This window comes from Spodoptera frugiperda, chromosome 15 (assembly GCF_023101765.2).
Source record: "Spodoptera frugiperda isolate SF20-4 chromosome 15, AGI-APGP_CSIRO_Sfru_2.0, whole genome shotgun sequence".
In the NCBI taxonomy this organism is placed as follows: Eukaryota; Metazoa; Arthropoda; class Insecta; order Lepidoptera; family Noctuidae; genus Spodoptera; species Spodoptera frugiperda.
The window spans coordinates 3,432,687-3,452,534 of NC_064226.1; the positions used below are offsets into that span (position 1 = coordinate 3,432,687).

At 34.3% G+C, this 19,848-nt stretch overlaps 3 protein-coding genes across 4 annotated transcripts in view; 2 read left to right on the top strand and 1 right to left on the bottom strand.

Moving 5' to 3' along the window:
- Positions 1-528, top strand: part of LOC126911478 (lipase member H-like) — a 1,735-nt gene extending 1,207 nt beyond the window's left edge. The window contains exon 3 of the mRNA XM_050698759.1: positions 525-528. Coding sequence (XP_050554716.1) covers positions 525-528 — 4 coding nt within the window. The remainder of the gene's footprint in view (positions 1-524) is intronic.
- A 6,956-nt stretch (positions 529-7,484) lies between these two features.
- Positions 7,485-12,605, top strand: LOC118271201 (lipase member H-like). The gene is made up of 2 exons (XM_050698760.1): positions 7,485-7,533; positions 11,716-12,605. Exons 1-2 carry the CDS (start codon positions 7,485-7,487, stop codon positions 12,585-12,587), a joined length of 921 nt encoding a protein of 306 aa, XP_050554717.1. The 3' UTR covers positions 12,588-12,605.
- Positions 12,606-15,456: 2,851 nt separating this feature from the next.
- Positions 15,457-19,848, bottom strand: part of LOC118275647 (tyrosine-protein kinase Dnt) — a 67,133-nt gene continuing 62,741 nt past the window's right edge. For both annotated transcript variants that reach the window (XM_035593684.2, XM_035593695.2), the window contains exon 14: positions 15,457-19,452. In XM_035593684.2, coding sequence (XP_035449577.1) covers positions 19,341-19,452 — 112 coding nt within the window. In that variant the 3' untranslated portion in view covers positions 15,457-19,340. The remainder of the gene's footprint in view (positions 19,453-19,848) is intronic.

Genomic DNA, 19,848 nt, shown 5'->3' on the forward strand with positions numbered 1-19,848 from the left:
AAAGCGACTCACATGCAACTTGTGGTGGTGATAGTGGTATGTACATTTTTCGTCAGTCCTTTCCCTCACGCAGCTGTCTCAAAAGGTAAGTGAAAAAGTAACTCTGCAATTTTCAACCAACTATCTAAAATTGGTGATTGTCTTTAACCATTTTATGTAGAAGCTGGACCTTTAGTGAAGGAAAGGATTGTCACAGGACATTAATGTTGCATATAGAATAGATATAAGCGTTTTTTGGAAATACAGGACTGCGGTTACTACAGACATAAAATTAAAAAGATATAGTACTTAAAAATTATTTACGACTTATGAAATGAAACTAAAGACGACTCAAAAAATTTAGCACCAAAAATCTTTCCCGCAGGTTTTCAAGCCCCACTATAAAACTGATTACTGTCCCTTGTTTCACCTCCTGCCTAGTAACGCATCGATCACGATGGTACACGCAACTTTCGTCAACTTTCTTCCGAGACAAATTGTCACCATATTTTGACGTAAAACTGTAATAACTCTGTTTGTTTCAGCTGACGTAGGTGCTCAGGATATTCACTTGTTTTTGTTTCATGTAGGTTGCTGGAGATTGTATTGGAAAAGGATTTTTTTATGTTAGGTTAGTTGTGTTGGCTACATGGTGGTATATAACTTTGTTGTTTTGGACATGGCATTGGTTTCTTGATACTCTGGTATAGGGATAGAGTAACCACTGCTTCGAATAATGACTAGATCAATGTGAAAAATAAATCAATAATTTCAATCTCACAGTCAAGATTTTACAAAATCGGGATGCACTGAAAGTTATCTGCTTACTTATGTAACTATTTGACGAGGAACTCGACTAGTTTCAAGCCATGCTAGAGGCTCATATTCATGAGCAGCATTCCGCGACACATGATACGGCGACTGTCGCATAAGAGTTGATAATTTCTAAATTCGATACTAGGAAAAACTAGCACCATATTATATCAAACACTGAATACACCTTTCGCCACCGTCGGCTAAAAAGGCACTATAGATAATAATATTAATAAATTTTAATTTTATAACCGAGACTGACAAGGTTTCATAACGAGGGCTAGGGAACCAAAATATCATATTTCTAAGCTGAGTGAGTCCTTTGGCTTCGTATGCGTTGTGAAGGTACTGGTTATGAAGTCTATATTCTGTAAGTATGGTGTAAGTAGTAGTTTAGTGGTGGTAAACTTGACTGCTTAGTCGTCTTGTCTAGGTTTGGATATTTGTTTCTTTGGATTTTATTCGCTTTGTATGTATTTTCTTTTCTGAGTTGAAACGTATTGAGTAGATAAATGAAATTAATTTGTTACTGCAGGACCATGATTATTCTGATCCGGAGCTGCGGACTACCTAGCGGGTTTATCGCGAGCTCCGGCTTGAAAAGCAAGAGTAGGAAGGGGTTGTTTTTTAGTCAGTAAGAATCTGATATCCCACTCGCTTCGCCTGAGACGAGAAGAGTCATTGGATGATTTTCCTCCTTAAAAAACGACGACAATTATGTATAAAAATGTATGCAATAAAAATATTTTTCCTTTTAGATCAGAATTTCTCACTTAAAAACATCATTATTCATTCTACCTCATAATAAGACAAGCATAATTTTCATTTCAACCAGACAGACATGTACACGTGGGTGTTCTTCAAACGTTTCTTTTTTTATTTTTATTTTATTTTCTCCTCTTTACAAATTAAGTTTATTGACCCCACCAGTCAGTCTAGGTTTGCTAACACCAGGTCGTATCGTAAATTCTAGTATCGGTTCTATGGACCGACACTCCCGAGCCGTAAAGAGCACATTGCACGTTTTGTTTGCTTTTAAATTTACTGCGACAGTACTAGAGGGGCAGTGGATAGGTAACAACCATTTTAGGTATCAGCTGTATATACAGGTTGAACAAAAAGTTGCTTTAGATTTTTGTGTAACGACTATTGGTCCTGTACACGGTTCGTCGGGTCGAGCACTATCGTTCAGGTAACGGCAGCCGTATATATCAAAGATTCATGGTGGTGAAAACAGCATGCTGTATATTGTATATGTTACGAGTATGCGACGAAACTGTCACAGATACTCGTATATAACTACGCAGTGTAGAGTATTTTTTTAATTTTTCTCCATTTTTAAGTTTGTTTTTAGGAGACTGTTTTTAAGAATTAGATATAATATATTTTTACAAACATACATACATACATATCGTCACGCCTTTTATCCCCGAAGGGGTAGGCAGAGGTGCACATTATGGCACGTACAATGTATACCAACTTTTCACATTTTATGTTGTAAATCCCATGTAAATAGGTGGTGAGCCTATTGCCATATACCGGGCACATTTCCAGACTCCGTGCTACCACTGAGAAAATTTCGAAAAACCGAAAATAGCCCAGTAATACTTCGCCCGACCCGGGAATCGAACCCGAGACCCCTTGCCCGGCAGTCGCACTTGCAACCACTCGGCCAACGAGGCAGATATTTTTTTATAATATTAATATTACTAGCACAAAATAATCTACAGAAGTTTAACGAGTTTACCGCTTGCGTTGTTTTTCGTTGTGTGAGTGAGGTTATCGGCGGCTCAATTATCCTCAAACTCCCGAATCATTAACAATCCTAAAATTCTAACCTCCAAAAGACCGACAACGCACTTGTAACGCCTCTAGTGTTTCGGGTGTCCATAGGTGATTGCGTACCATCATGGGTGATCCGTCTGCTCGTTTACCGACTTATTTCACTTCATTTTCAAACCATACATGTATAAATACAGTTCGATTTTTGATAAAGGTCGTCTTTGTGCTAATATAAATATCTGCTAATCAACGCTGATATCATAATAGGAGAAAACAGCTAAGAATCCAAAGACCTCAATAACATTGACTCTTCAAAAGCCACCCATCCAGATTTTTCCCCAAATTTTCCAGCCTAACCCTCAAGCTCCCTACATCTTCAGACGAAGCTAATAACAGAGTCTCGGTGACAAATGCCCTATGTGCAGGCTATTACAAGCTAACCAGGATTGATGGTCGGTGACCGGGGAAACCACTCATAAATTTTACTATTGGAGACGTAGCACGTGCCTCACATCACATGTAGATGTATAGAACGGTTGTCATAGTAAATCTATAGGGTAGATGATTAATTTTTATTCTAATGTTCGTCTGGTAGATTATTTCAAAACGTTAGACATAAGTATTGTAGGTACATTTGATATACATATAGAAATGACGTAGTTAGCTCCCATTCCTAAACTTTCATTCGTTTAATTATAAATGTGATTTTCGGCTTATTCACTTATTTATTTGACGAGTAAGTCGACTAGTTTCAAGCTATTCTAGAGGCATATTTGTGAGCAACGTTCCGCGACAGTCGCCGGCGTTGTGTGTACGTAAGTAAGCCGAAAAACATAATAATTAATTTAGGATGTCTCTCGAAAGTTATAATAGAAACAAATTATAAGATTATTTCAATAATTTTGATTTAACTTTATAGAGTAATTTGAGGTCCTTTAGACACCTTCAGATTACTTTGGTTTTCAGAAATAAATTGGAGAACTGCGAATTGTTTTGAAATGATTTTCTAATTCGTAAAGACAAAGCAAAGCCGCGTACAGCTCGTCTACGAGTAATAGTATCAAATTGTTTACTTAGTATTCGAAAATAGCGCGAACTAAATTACGTTTAAACCTAAATGAAATAGGTACTAGGATTCTTAATTGCTTCGTTTGTGGAAATTGTTCCACAAATTATAATAATTGTTTGATTTATCGTGACAAGAATGGTAATTTATTATCGACTCCATTTTATTACCAAATTAACTCTGAACTTAACGCTGAATTACAGTACGATTAAGGGACCTTTTCATATATTTTTTTATGTTAGGTACATGTAATTCTTTTTTTTATTGAATACCAAAAAGTTACGGTAACATCAGCAAGAATGTGTGTTACAGTTAGTATTTTACTTTATTTCTCAGTCAGGTATTTTATTGGTTAAGTTTTTATTTTTTTATGGTGTAAGCCCATGGACAGCTGAAACACCAGAGGCGTTAAAGCGCGTTGCCGGCGTTTTAGGTGTTAGCAATTTAAAGGTTGTTGGGGAAACAATGATTGAGAAGATTGGGCAAATACACTAATAATTAAACTAATTACCCCCATAATTAGCCCTCCAGTAACCTCACTTACACCAAGAAACACAACGCCAGCGTTATATTTTCACTTCAGTTTTCTGTGACGCCGTCGTATCACTCCGGTCGAGCCGACCCATTCGTGCCGAAGCATGGCTCTCCCATACACATTTTTACAATTACTCTTGTTATGGTTTTTCGAAATCTCATTAATGTTTTTATTTACCCATTTCCCACATTCGTTACAAATACAAAACATTAAAAAGATGCATAACCAAAATATAACAGACAAAGAAAAAAATATGTATCCATTTCGGAAAAATCCTTTTGACCAATCCAAAAAATTAAAGGCACGAAACAATGAAGCGAGCAGTTCCAAAAAGGCCAAAAGAACCACTATTCAAATTTTTAAAAAGGCACAAAGAAACTGAAACTGCACGTGCTGCCTTTTGAGAGGCACTAGTTGGGGTAGCCGGAAGTTGTGAGTAAAGCCTTGCTCTCTCATATCCGATGGCTTTCAGCTCCAAAATAATACGCTTAGTATTTTTGATCACATTTTTTATAAAAGTACCTTCTTTGTCCTCAAAATGCTTTTAAGCTAATCGATCGTGTGTAGGGAAAAGATTTTAGTTGTAGTAGTATTCTTAGCTAGGAAATTTCAAAATATATTTTTGAGTGCCTATTAAAAATATTTTCTATATCATTTGTGCAAGTTTTTTGTAATTACTTGTCTAAAAAGGTCTATGAGGACTGCACAGTTGGCGTGGTAGTTGGGCAACTGACTGCCGTGCAACCCTAAGCGAGTTCGAGTCCTACACGGAGCAACTCTGGGTGTCATGAGCATGATATGAACTTGTATGTTTGTAAACGCATCCACGACCCAGGAGAAAATAAACTTCTCTAAAGAAGTCTATCAGCAAAAAAAAACAGTTATCTTTAATTGTTATTAATATTAAATAGTTTTATTTTGCTTCAGTAATATCATCTAAAATCTTTTATGAACATACATACTTTTCAATACGGCGAATCGAAAATATCAATACCATGACACATGAAAGTCAAACGGTGACTTTGTTCAATACACTACGCAACATATTCGGTACAATACGGTCAATACGGTGTAGTTTTTCGTTAGTTTCGGTTCAAACGATGGTACGTCCCTAAATTAGTTGGTCCGTTATTTCGGAACTACAGTTTTTGGTTTTACTGCCTTCTAGTTTTGTTTACTACTTTTTTGTTAGTGAATTTATACCTGCAGTTCTACTGAATGTTGTACATTTTAACTTTACATTGTTACATTTTACCTGGATGCGGTTTTAAGAAGAGGTGTGTTTAATAATTTTGTCGGTTAAAAACAGGTTTATTTAGCATCATCTTTTTCCTTCTTCGAACAATCTAAACAATCTGCAACTAGAATTCAGCCGTAAATTACGTACAGGAGACTTAATTAAAAACGTCTGTACTTATAACAAAATAAACAAAAATACCATCGGATATCTCCCTCTCTGTTACAAGTTCGACTCAACTTAGAAACGCAAACAAGTCGTCCCAAGTTTTAATTGTTGCTTACTGTTAGTCAAGAACTGCTAGTATCGACATGAATTAAATGTGTATTGTTGTTTCTCCTAAATCGTCATTATTGTCGTGACCACCAACATTTTTGTCATGGGCACAGATTGACGTTAGCCCACTCAATATTTTTCCTGTTTCGTCTCCACCTCGATCTTTTTCTTGGGCACAGATTGACGTTAGCCCACCTTTCTTTTCCTGTTTCGTCACCACCAAGATCTTTTCCATGGGCACAGAGTGACGTTAGCCCACCAAATATTTTTTCCTGTTTCGTCACCACCAAGACCTTTTCCATGGGCACAGAGTCACGTTCGCCCACCAAATATATTTTCCTGTTTCGTCTCCACCAAGATCCTTTTCTTGGAAACAGTGTGACGTTAGCCCTTCTTTCTTTTCCTGTTTCGTCACCACCAACATCTTTTCCATGGGCATATAGTCACGTTTGCCCACCAAATATAATTTCTTGTTTCGTCACCAACAAAAACCATTCTCTTGGACACAGAGTGACGTTAGTCCTCTAAATATATTTCCTGTTTCGTCACCACCAAGGTCTTTTTCATGGGCACAGAGTGACGTTAGTCACCCAAATATTTTTTCCTGATTCGTCACCGGCAAGACCTTTCTCTTGTGCACAGAGTGACGTTAGTCCCCAAAATATTTTTCCCGATTCGTCACCGGCAAGACCTTTCTCTTGTGCACAGAGTGACGTTAGTCCCCAAAATATTTTTTCCCGATTCGTCACCGGCAAGACCTTTCTCTTGTGCACAGAGTGACGTTAGTCCACTAAATATTTTTTTATGATTCGTCACCGCCAAGACCTTTTCTATTGGGCACAGTGACGTTAGTCCTCCAAATATTTTTTCCTGTTTCGTCAGAGTGACGTTAGCCCACTAAATATTTTTTTCCTGTTTCGTCACCACCAAGATCTTTTCTATGGGCAGAGAGTCACGTTCGCCAAATATATTTACTGTTTCGTCACCACCAAAACCTGTCTCTTGGATACAGAGTGACGTTAGTCCTCCAAATATTTTTTCCTGTTTCGTCACCATCAACATCTTTTCTATGGGCACAGAGTCACGTTCGCCCACCAAGTATATTTTCCTGTTTCGTCACCATCAATTATCTTTTGGTTGAGCACAGAGTGACGTTAGTCCTCTAAATATATTTCCTGTTTCGTCACCACCAAGGTCTTTTTCATGGGCACAGAGTGACGTTAGGTTACCAATATGTTGTTGTGTCTTTCGACTTAATTTTCTTTTACCATGATCATCATCATCAAAAATTGATCATTAGAGTGACCTTTTCCAAGCATTTTCTCTATTTCGACTAATAAGAGTAGATATTATTTGTTTTCTGTTAATTTTGGAATGGGCAGTTTGTTAATACAGTACCAAATAATATCGAATGAAACGTGATGTTAAATAGCGTTGCCTATCTAACAAAAGTACGTCACACCCACGATAACAATCTTAGCAGGAACATCGTAAAGTCTGTGGACTTTAGTGGATACATCTCACAAGTCACAAAAAGAAAATCCAACGCAGCTGTAACAAAAAGGAAGATAAAGTGCGCCATAACAGTTTTACAGTTTGTCCCAACAATGGCAATGATAACAGTGGGTCACCATTGGTCAATGGCCTCACTCCTAAAATGGATGACTTAGCTTAAACAGAAAAACTAAAACCGACTAACTTGAAACCAGCCTAAGATCACGACCATGATATTAGACATTAAACCTAAAATCGTTTAACTAAAGTTGAGATTCCGTTGTTGGCTCCAGAATTTTACGATGTTTAGCAATAAAATGGACGGGCACATTAAGGACATATGTTGCAAAGGTGAGAATGTTAAGATTGTTCTTGAGATAAGTGCGAAGATTGGGTATAGCTCTCAAGTGGCCGCTGGACTGTAATGAAGGACAATAAATTGTGGATAGTGATGCGACTTCGTTTTATTCGAGTATCGATTCGAGAGTTCGTGACGACTATTCGAATGGAATGTCTTGATTCTCTATGGGAAATCGATGAAACAAAAAAAGCCAAGGATGAACGACAGTTGATGAATGTATGATGTTCATCAGGATTTTTTTACGATTTGTAAAACAGTTTTCTTAATTTGTAATTATTTTAAAATGCTTAAGCTAAAATACTGTGTTTCTATTTACAGTTTGGCTTTGTAGATACGATAAAACTGTATAAATATATAATGAAGTCTCATTTTCCAAAAATAAGTGACGAGAAGTTAACATCAACCTATAACATATACTATGTAGTTAGTATTATGACTTCAACTTCTTAAAATCGATTCCTTCCAAGTAAATGGAAACCTCACATCACTAACGCGAAGAAACATCGGGTGCAAGTGAAGTATGGCGTGCAATCATCTGTCGCTTACGTAACTGATGGCTACGGGGCAATACTTATGTCGAAGTTGGCTTGTCCTGATCTATTTGGAAGATCTAATTGATTTAGAAATGCTTAGTGTTTGTTTACTTTTATTTTTTAGTTAAAGACAAAGAGATAGAGAGAAAGCAGCGCTTTTGAAATATCAAAATGGAATTGTCCGTCAGTGAAGGTTTTTTGAGGGGGAAATCATCCAACGACATCTCCCGCCTTGGGCGAGCCAAAAGGGAATATGAGTCTCTTACTGACTGACACACCCTGTTCCTACTTTTAGCCCCGGTAACCCGTTAGGTAGACCGCAGCTCCGGATCAGGCATCAGCCTTACTGGGTCGGTGCTTGTTTCAAAATGTATGTTAATTCGTAGAAATTTAGAAGTTGCTAAAAAGAGGAAGATTCAAATTAAGCCCATAAAGTATATTTCCAAATTGTAATACAATTTGGTGGTATGGTAATACAATTTTATTACAATTGATCTGACACAACAATTTATTATTGAATCGCGCTCAACATCCCCATACCACAAGCTAAACAAGACAGTAGGTATCATAACACTCTTGTCGTAAAATGCAATCCGATTTTATGACAAACATTTCCTATATCCCCCTAAACTAAAAATATTAAATAATTTACGACCTCCATGGCCCTTCTATAACAATCAATAAACTAACATCTTAAGAATACAACAGTTTTTTTAATAGCTATATCTACAGGATGCTATTTAAATTGAGCGACGTTTTTGTAATTAGTCTTTACTAAGATTACTTATACTAATTAAAATACTTTTTTACTTTTCACAAAAAAGTTATCTATAATATTCGTATGTTTGTTTATTTTCATTACTTTTTACAAATTTTGATACTTGGAGATTTATTGAACTTACGAGCTATTTTATTAAATAAATAATAATAAATAACCTTATTAATTACTTTTATGAGTTTAGTTTATATGACTAAAGAACTACATTTTAAAGGTTTTTCTTACTCAAATTTATTTACGTTCTTTAATTTGTATTTTGTTATTAATACCATTACCTATTACTACCGTTAGTAACAAAAACTGGTCCGCGATTTCAATTACAACCTGTATGTGTTGTAGGTTGTATGTATGCTCGGGTCATAAACCCGATACCGAGTGTCATATAAACACCGTTTTATGACACCAGCGTCAGTGTGGTCGGAAGAACGGAATTACTTCATTTTGCACAGTTTTATAGGAAATTTAGTGATCTTAGGAATTGTTTGTGGCTTTGTACAGGCTTGGACGGCGATCAACTATGTATGCTGTGTGCTTGTGTGCTGTGATTTTATAGTCTAGTATAGTAGTTCCCAAAGTTATCAAGTTTCCAAGCTTTGGAGGTGGGTACCTTCAGGGAATTAAAGAAGAGGAGTAGAAACGGGGTGGTTATTAGTCAGTAAGAGTTTAAAAGTCCTTTTAGCTTCACCCAAGGCGAGAGAAGGCGTTGAATAATTTTCCTCCTTTAAAAAAAGGGTTGGCCCATGGCCATCAACAATACCATACCGTACCAGTACCAGTTATATTTTATAAGTTAGAAATTATAAGGTAGTTTTAAAAGGTAAGATGTTAAAGTCACTTTATTGAATTGAGTGGCCTTAATGAAGTCATTTCACCAGCAAACGCACCAACGATACAGAAGAAAGTTCTAGTGTGTAGCAACGTTTTAAATACAAAAAGAGCAGCCATTTTTAGTTCATTTGATAAATCATTAACAAAAGTAACTTGTCATCTATCGTCATCAAAAACATTAATGCATCTCCTGCTGAGAACAGGCGTCCCATTGTTTTGCCAATTTTCTAAGTCATACTTCAGTCGTAGGAACAAGCCCTTTTAGATTCGTCAATGACTTGCTGAATGTTCAACTTGCTTTACTTAAAGAAAATAGTACAATGAATATTACTGATTGATTGTCGATGTTTTTTTTTCGATATAGATTCTAGAGAACAGTACCCTTAGTACAAGTTTGCTATACGACGCTCTGATTGGTTGGTTTATTCGAGCCAGCCAATCAGAGCGCCGAACGCTCTCATTTCGATTACTTTAAATGTATAGCAAACTCGTACTAAGGGTACTGGCGTCGATATTAACTTACGTATTACGAATTGAACGTCTATTTTTTGAAAACAATCACGATACCATCGGAAAATCTAAAATGTTGCATTGAATAAAACAAGCTCAAGCGTAACATAATCCGAAATATAATAAATGCATTCGAAAAATCCAATTAATACTGCGGATTGCGAAAAAATTGAGTCCAATTTAATAAACTACAATTTTCCGAAACGATCGATTTAATCTGATTAAAGGGAGACCATCCAGCAATGTCACAATTGGAAAATAGCTTTTGTCCAATTGTGTAATTCAATTAAAATGATAGAGGTAGTGGACACTAGTAGAACAAGTTACCCCCAAAAGCAAAATTGGTCCAATCGATTTTAAAGTTTATTGAAAAACAATAGAGCTGAAATTTCATTTTAAAAAATGAGAAATTTGTATACCTTGATGTGCTTGTGTCGATCAAATTGAAATGAAAGCATGACAGATAAATTTTATTTAGTTTTTATTTTTTGTAGTGAATTTTTTACATCGTCGTTATCTATGTATTTTATTTTTTGTGCCATAAAATCCGATTTTACACGAATCGGTTGGTTTTAATTTGGAGTTCGGATATGTATGTTCAGGCTGATGATTGTACCTGTATTTCCTATGAAAATGTAATTGAAAAATGCTCTCTTGCAATGAATAAACTTCGTTATTTTCCAGGAATTATACCTATATATTAAGCCATTTTTACCCAATGAATGTTAAACCCTTTTTAACCACTAGGTAGTATAACATATTGAAAGTAAAATATACCTAATCCACCAATCAACACTAATAATTAATGGACGTCTAATAATTTTACATTTACGCCATTCAATACATGACTAATCAAACCACCAGCCACAAATAAGGAAATATAATAAATTTGCAATTACAAGTCTTAATTTGTAGTCTGAAACCTAACTAATTAGCTTTGCATACTTAACGTAATAAACTTCCCCAATTAAGGCAAATAACCCAAAATATGTGTCAGTTGTATTGTAATATATAAGTTAATACTTGTTTTAACTTTCTCATAAGAGAGTGCAATTTAAGAGGAGCTACTACATACGGTGCTTCTACATCATTGGAAGCAGTGACTTTTTTTTTTCACTTGAAAGAGTTAAACTATCATAAAGCCAAATGCCAATGTTAAGTTATTACTTGTTTTCTATAATTATTTTGATTGGATTCACTCATATTAGTGGTGGTATCTACGGTGAGGTGATGAATTTCTTCCTAAAATGTAAGTATGGTGCTTGATCAAAAATACTTTTGTTTGTGAAATTACCCATAAATCATACATACATACATATCGTCACGTCTTTAATCCCCGAAGGGGTAGGCAGAAATGCACATTATGGCTCGTAGTGCCACCAGTCCACCACCCATAAATAATTAATGATTATTTGCTATTTTTTTTTTGTTTTATAAATTAATATTTTTGATTTACATTAAAACATCTTTTCACTACTAAAAGATAAGCAAAATAACTTATTAATCCAATATTTTTTCCTCAGGCCCAGTTAACAGAAACCAGTCTTTGGACGTCAGTAAAATCGAAGTCGACTTTTACGACTTTGAAAGGGGCATAAGCAAAGCTTTTCCGATAGACAAGGCTGCTAAAGGAATCCTCTCTATTGACAAACTTGACAAAAACAAGATGTTCTACATGTTCGTCAGTGGATTTGCAACGAACATCAACTGTACAACCGTAGACTTAGTTAGAAGAACCTTTAAAAATGTCCCCAACAGTTATCTAATTCTCATCGACCATTCAGCCTACACCAACGATACTACTGGCCGAAAAATTAGTTACGAAAGATCCGTCCAACACGTCCATTCCATCGGAGTCAAAGTGGCCCAAATGTTGGTTGAACTCAATCAAGCAGGAATTAATGCTTCACATATCCACGCCATTGGCCATAGCTTGGGTGGCCAAATATTGGGCCATATTGGTGCAAATTTCAACAAAGCTACTGGTTATAATATTAGTAGGATAACAGCATTGGACCCTGCTGGCCCTTGTTTCACCAACAGTTTGAAGGAGGAACAGGTGAGGGCAGGTGTAGCGGACTATGTTGAAGTATATCATTGTGATGATGGTGGGTTGGGGACATCCAGTGTTTTGGGTGACATAGACTTCTACATGAATGAAGGTAGAAAGCAGCCAAACTGTACGTTTCCTAGGATAAGTCGATGCAGTCATCATGCCTGTGTAACAATGTGGATGGCGTCAGTTGCCCATCGCTTCCCGGCTATACAGTGTAACGATTATAAACTGTTTAAAGAAAACAAGTGCTCAAACAACAAAACAACTACTGCGGGCTTCTGGAATCCTGGTACTGCGAAAGGAGTTTATTACTTCTCGACTGAAGGATACGAATTTTAGATATAAAATTACGAGTAATTTAAGGCGTACAATAATTTATTTTATATTTTGTTATAAATCTAAGCATTGTGATAATAAATAGTTAAGATATTAATATTTTTACTATAAGTCAATTCTGTAAGTTATTAAAAAATGTTAAGAATAAAATTTTTAGTTATAGATCCTAATTTTGATTTGAAGAACCCAAGAGACACCTAATTATTATACAAAATTCACAGATTCTAAACAATATTCAGCTTCTATTAAGACGTCAAACTAAGCGTTAAAGAAACAAATTACCAGCGTCTTTATTATTGGACCCTCAAAAAATATGATACCCTCGTCCCTAACAAAACGTTTACATTTTTAACAGGCGGACTAAAGCGAGTCACTTCTAAGGCTCGACCCCTAAGCGTTGAGGTGAAAGTAATCGTCGAATCAAAGCAGAATTTGTCAAAAACATCGCTCCGGTGCACTTCCGTCAATTCTCTCCAATTAATAACTTGAAACCATCTCTCTCACACTTGTATAATTTTATATATCTCCCTCTCTTTCTTCTACCCTTGTTTGAGAAGCCCCGTCGAGATAGTATATTGCCACTTTGTCGCCAGCTCCCGCGGGCTGTATATACAAAGGAGAAATTGCAATATTTTCTACTGCTCTCAAAGCAAAATATTGGATATTTTAAACTTTTATAAGGCTTGAAACTGGCTTCGTGGAGCCCAAATAATTAAAGTTGTTTAAAACAAAACTGTATTATAAGTATAAATAGGTACTTTTTCGTAGTCACAGAGAATGTTTAATGAATGTAAGTGAAGGATTTATTGCTGTTTCATTGTGTAGTTGGAGTTCATCAAGGGATTTCGTTGTAATTTATCGATTAACAAGAATTATGGTGGATTAAGAACTGTAAATTACTTACGTGACTGTTAAACGCGGTTAAGTCCTTGTAATTATAATTTTGGTCTTCCTTCCTACGTTTTGTGGCTTATTTCAAGGACTCATTTAACTTTTCTAATTTTTTATTGATTTGTTCAGACAGGTTCGTGAACTATATAGAGTGGTTTGTCAAATTCTCCACGGTCAGCCGGCGGATTGAAGATCGCAGTTTAAAATTGCTCAGCGCTGCTTTCTAAACTCTGCTAAATAAGCTATTTCTTAATCAGCTCTTAAGATGAATGCTTAAGGTATAGTAACATAATGTATTCTAGTCTGCCGCTACCAAAGTGTAAGTATGGGAGCCATGCTTCTGCAAGAATGGGTCGGCTCGACCAGAATTACCAGCCTCACAGAAAACTGACGTGAAACAACGCTTGTCCAAAAGGCCTGCAACGCACTTGTAACGCTTCTGGTGTTTCGAGACTCTATGGGCGGCGGCGATTGCTTACCATTAGGTCTGCTCGTTTACCGGTTTATACCACAAAAAAACCAAAAGGCACGTATCAGCACTTCAGTTCATAAATAACATAAATATCTACTACCTCACGTTAATCTCTTCCACCACATCGATTATTTGAGACCTACTTACGTCGCAGGCTGTATCATTACGTTGTCAATGGCAGGCGACATGAACAGAAGATAAATTACATGTCAGTCAAAATTTGAACACGGCCAACGATCCACGTTCGAGATGACAGAAAGTGGCATTCTTTCCTCATTTCCAGGGATCCATATGAATGTGTAATATGAAGATAGGACGTCGTATGCAAAAAGAGACAACTTTCCTTATGAGACAAAATCCTCGTTTTGGCTTTTATACTAGGTATATGAAAATGCTTTAAATTTTTTTCTTGTTTTTAACGTAGCCATACTACCTAGCGGATTACCCTGACTCTAGCTTAATGTGTAGGATCCAGGAGAAGAACGGAGGTTTTAGTCATTAAGAGTCTGATATTCCCTTTCCCCACATTGGATGATTTTCACCCCTCAAAAAACCCCTTGTAGTAAGTTTAAACTAATTTCTTCCTATGATGGGTTTATATTTTACTCACTTAAAGATATGTTCCTCTTGTATGTTTTTAATAAAATATTTAGACTGACTGTTCCACGTCTACACTGATATCATGATTTTCTTTTGAAACATATTTAGACCTTTTTTCTTTAAGACAACGTTTTTATAATACCTTGTATTTTTCCATTGTGACCCGTTCAACTGCTTCAAGCTATAAATAGTCGTAGGCGTTGTTATTGTCTCCTTCTTTGACCTTTGTAGAAGTTTTTATAATTTAAGTATGTTAATGTTCTTTCAATACTTTTTAATATTAGTTCTTTTTCCACCTACACATAGATACTTTCATCTTTCAATGTACATTGAAATGATATTCATGTTGTTGGCTGAACAAGTCGAAATAATTAGATAATTAATTATGTTTATGTTATATTCTTGGTTTCTTTCGTAAAGAATATTTTTTTAAATTTTCAGCCATGGTCGTTTCACTGCAGGGCGAAGCTTTTTGTGGCCAATCCTTTACACAGGTATCATTAGGAATATGTTTCTTAAATTCTAGATTTGTGACAGTCTCATTGCGTGTTTCGCGGAACTAATAAAATAACTGGTGTAAAGTGGGTGATGTATTGAGTTTTACTTTATATAAAGCTGAAGAGTTGGTTTTTTGTATGAACTTTCAAAACTACTGGTTCAATTAAAATCATTCTAATTGTCTGTTGGATAGTCCATTTATCAAGGAAGGTTGTGGGCTATAAAATATCACGCTATGATCAATAGGATTTGCATTTTTCCATTGTGATGCCTTCAACTGCATCGTTGGCGTTGTCAATAGGAGCTAAGCAAAGCGGGTGAAACCGCGCCGGAGTCGCTAGTATGATATTTGTATGGTTATTACAGAACTACACAAATATTTTATTTAATATTAAAATAAAACAAACATAATTATTATAAAATAACATTTTTATTTCGTTCATCGTAATTATCATTGAAGCCAGATCGATTACATAATATTACATACATCCACTTATCATTAAATAAACAATTACGTCACTTATAACTAACATTTAAACACATCGTAACATTAACATACAAAATCACATTCGTCTGGCACTCTAGTCATATATTATGACTTCAATTCCCATACAACTTTATTCCACACATCAATCTATAAATTTATAAATTCTTACATTTAATATTCATCGGTGGTATTTAAAAAAATATTATTTTTAGCAATATTTTTATGAAGAAAATTCGAGAAAAGGAGAAAGGAAAGTCAAGTTTTTAGGAGAACAGAGAGAAGTTAGTACTTATCAGTTAAAGGGCACGATTCTAATACAATTTTTTTAAATCTGAATATTCCATTTTTAAATAGTAATCTAGCGACATCTATTACATTCAAATGACATTTCGTTTTAAATCTAGAATTTATCATACAGCATGTTCTTAAAAATATTCTATGACATTTTTATTTATTTATCAGTGGACAACATGGAACATTTATTGTAAATAAAAAACACGGAATTATTAAAAAGAAAGGAATACATTTACTAGATTTTTATGTCACAACAACGATATTACGATAGCAGAAATGTTAAAAATTACAAGCTAATTCGAAAAGCGCAACCCAATTGTTTTTTCCATTCGACACGTCTAATGCATTATAATGCCTAAGAGTTTTTCACCCTGTATTATCCATAACGCGTTTTCCATACAGTTTACGTAATATAGATAGCATAGCATGTACATACATTACTTACAAAATTTCAAATCAAAAGTTACAGGGTACTCTTCGGTCCATTATTTTTCATTTTTGCCTCTTCTCAAGCTAAATTCCGCTTTATATTTAAGCTAAGTAAAGTTGACAGTCATTTAACAATGGCATAACATAAACTGCGTATAAATAACAAAAATCTACGATATTGTATATTACAGCTGTTTTAAAATGGACGATAAAGTTCAACAAAATATTAATAGAAACTTAAACGTAAACATTTAATTCTTCAATAGCTTAAGTGAAGGGAAATTCGAGCAACACTAGATAAGTGAAAATAGGTATACACTTAGAGAAAAGAGTTTCCTTAGTAAGAGTTAACTTTACGTTTGACATGATGGAAACGAGAGCGCGTTCGGCTCTGATTGGTTGGATTATTCGAGCCGGCCAATGAGAGCGCCGAACGCGCTCTCGTTTCAATTACTTTAAACGTAAAGAAAACTCATACTAAGGGTACAGATTTAAGATATATTAAGACAATCGCAATGATTCAGTTCGATACTGAATTTTTCAAATCGAAATACGTCTACTCCAACAAAAGTTCCACTTTTTAGTACAAAAAATATGATAATTATTAATTATTACCGAATATTACTTTATTATTTACAATATATTTCGCTATCATTGATCAGTTTCCATTTTATCTATAACATACATTCGATTACAGTATAACATCTATTTATAATTGTGGTATAATAGACAAATATTTCTGTTTCATGCTCGTCGTACGGAATTTTGGCTTCAAAGAATTTATTTTAAACAAATGAAACAACCTGTACATTTGTGACACACGATAAAATAAAGTACACTAAAAAAAAATCGTACTTAATATTAATAATATTGCACATATATAGGACCAAAATTATTTAGTCGTACTATAAAAAAATAAATCAATGGATTATAAACTTTCATAACAGAGAGATAAAGTTTAAATTCCCTGAAGCCCGTCGTTAACAAAGCCATGAACTAACTACTGTTTTGGTGTTTGATCCTTTTTGCTGGCCTGGACGGACTAGAAGTCCTCAGGAACTCTTAAAACTAAATTAATTTTACTTATTCCTAATGCCTCACCGGCTCACTTAAATACTGATTTAATTACTTTGGTATAAGGTTCAAAATTAATTTCTTCGAGATCTTTAGTGACTGTAGTGATTACCTAAATTGAATTAGTACGGAATTAGGAATTCTTTGGAAGTCTCTTTGATTTGATTTAACTCTTTGGACTTAGTTTTAAAACTCACCTAATCCTAAATGAATTAGTTAGGGCCCAGTTTGAGAGGTAACAAAATAAGGGTATTTTATTTAAATCAATGAGAAGAAGAAATTTGTTTTCTTTTAAAACTGTGTGATCAAAGAAAATGAAACTGGGATTCTTATATTAGTACTTAGATTTATTAAAGACTTCATATTGATTGCACGATAACTCTGTATTAAAAATGTTACTAAGATCATATTATAACTTTCATGAGAAGACTGATGATGATTACATTAGTTAGCCGAAAAATAAAACAATTCAGTTACTTCACTATAGAGACACAAAAGTATCAGTTTAAAAAAACAATGTCTAATAATTATTAAACTCTTATTACCACACTCAGAGTCATTCAACGATTACTTAAACTATTCTTTAGTAACGATTATGTTCCAAAAATTGCTAAGGACTGCGTTAAGTAACCATTAAATGACTATGAGTACAGCAGTAAGAACAAGGAGATAATTTAATAGAAACAATGATACAAAGTTCTCGTGCAATCAACTGAAGTCATCAGTATGGCCACGTTATTAATAATTCTTACAATAATAATAGTTAATTTTTTAACAATGAAGAATACTCATCAGATTATTCAATGGCAGCACCATATAGTACAGTTCACTAAAAATACTTGTTTGACAGCTGTCAAATTTGACAGGTGTCAAAATAAGTATTCTAGTCTGCCATTGGTTAACCGATCAATTTCTCCATTTAAAAAGCGTCAGCTTTCTCTAATCAAAAATTAAATTCCTTTTGCATCGAATCCGTATGTACACAGGCTTAGAATTAGTTACACTCTACGATCTATCTTCGATCTTCTGCTCTAGTAAATTGGGTTTCTATTTGATTGTACCGGTGCCGATGTTATTTTGAATTGCACGTACCTTCAGTTCAACGTGTTTTAAAGTTATTTTATATTTATTTTTTGTGCAATTAACTATAGTACTGCATTGTACACAAGAATTTATTATAAGTCGAAATTAATTTTATTTTGATTCTTTTCATTTCCATTCTTAGATATTTTCCAGTGTTGTGTATGGAGGACCTTTGAAATTATTGCATCTAGATTATTTTTATGTTATAATTACTAGTAGTAATAGATAAATAGACGATCATTAAAAAGTATTTAAATTTAATTAGTCCATCGTTTTAATTATTTCTTAGTCTTTACCACGTAATGAGTAAGAACTCCTTAAATCTAGACATTATTCAAGACTTTTTTCCCTTAACCAAATTGGGTAAAAAGAGAAAACTGTACATTTTAAATTTTTACTTTCTTAATAATAATTTTTGTGCTAAATTATTATTAAATACATCAATGTTTATTTTTATTTTGGTATTCCATTCAAATGTATTCAAATTTTTATTTTATTATAATAATTACTTTCACCTAGCGTCTCAAAGTCGTTTACTAAGAAATTATGATTTAATTATTATTAAATATATCACTTTTTTAACTTTATTTGAAAATATACATTTCACATCAATTCCTAACGTTAGCATGTTAATGTACAATGTCTATTTTTTATTGTATATATTTTTAATGAAAATAAAACATTTTAAAATCATTTAAATTATCATTATCATTATCTTACCGGGAATTACAAGGTCATTATTAAGCCAGAATTTACATTTTGGTTTTAAAAATAAAAGCGATTTTTTATGTTATTAATTTTGATACTTTGGCAGGCACATTGGTATTGAAGAAAACGGAAAATATAGTGCCAAGAGTTTAAGAGAAATTGACAAGTATGGATTAAGACTAGATTGAAAACTTTGGTAGAAATTGTAAATTGTCTAGATCTAGATATAAGTGCTGAGAGCTTGCCTGAAGTCGTGAAGAGCTGCTAGGAGCTGAGGAGCTGTTGGTCTGGCTGGAGGAGCCAGGGTCCAGCACCAAGACATTAAGCCGTACCTGGTGATTAGAGGGAACAGTTAATAAATACACCATTAATTCGTAGTTGTAAGACGTATTACATTTCGTAATTATGCGTTGCGTCGGTGGTCGCACATGCTGTTCATAATTAAAGGCTCCGGATGTGGCTTGAGACTAGTCAAGTAAGCGTATCCACTGGCGAGTAGTTCAATGAGCAAGCCGCCTAATTTATTCAATCAATTTTTACATAATTGAATAAAATTACGTTTTGAAATGTGTCGTATGTAATAAAGTACAAGCTTGTATTTATATAAAGACAAAACAAGACAAACATTTAATTAGAAAATTACAATTAAGATAATCATTGCAAACAACAGAAAACATTATACCTATAGTAAACACATTTTAAAGTAAGTAAGCGAAAGATTTCAAAAC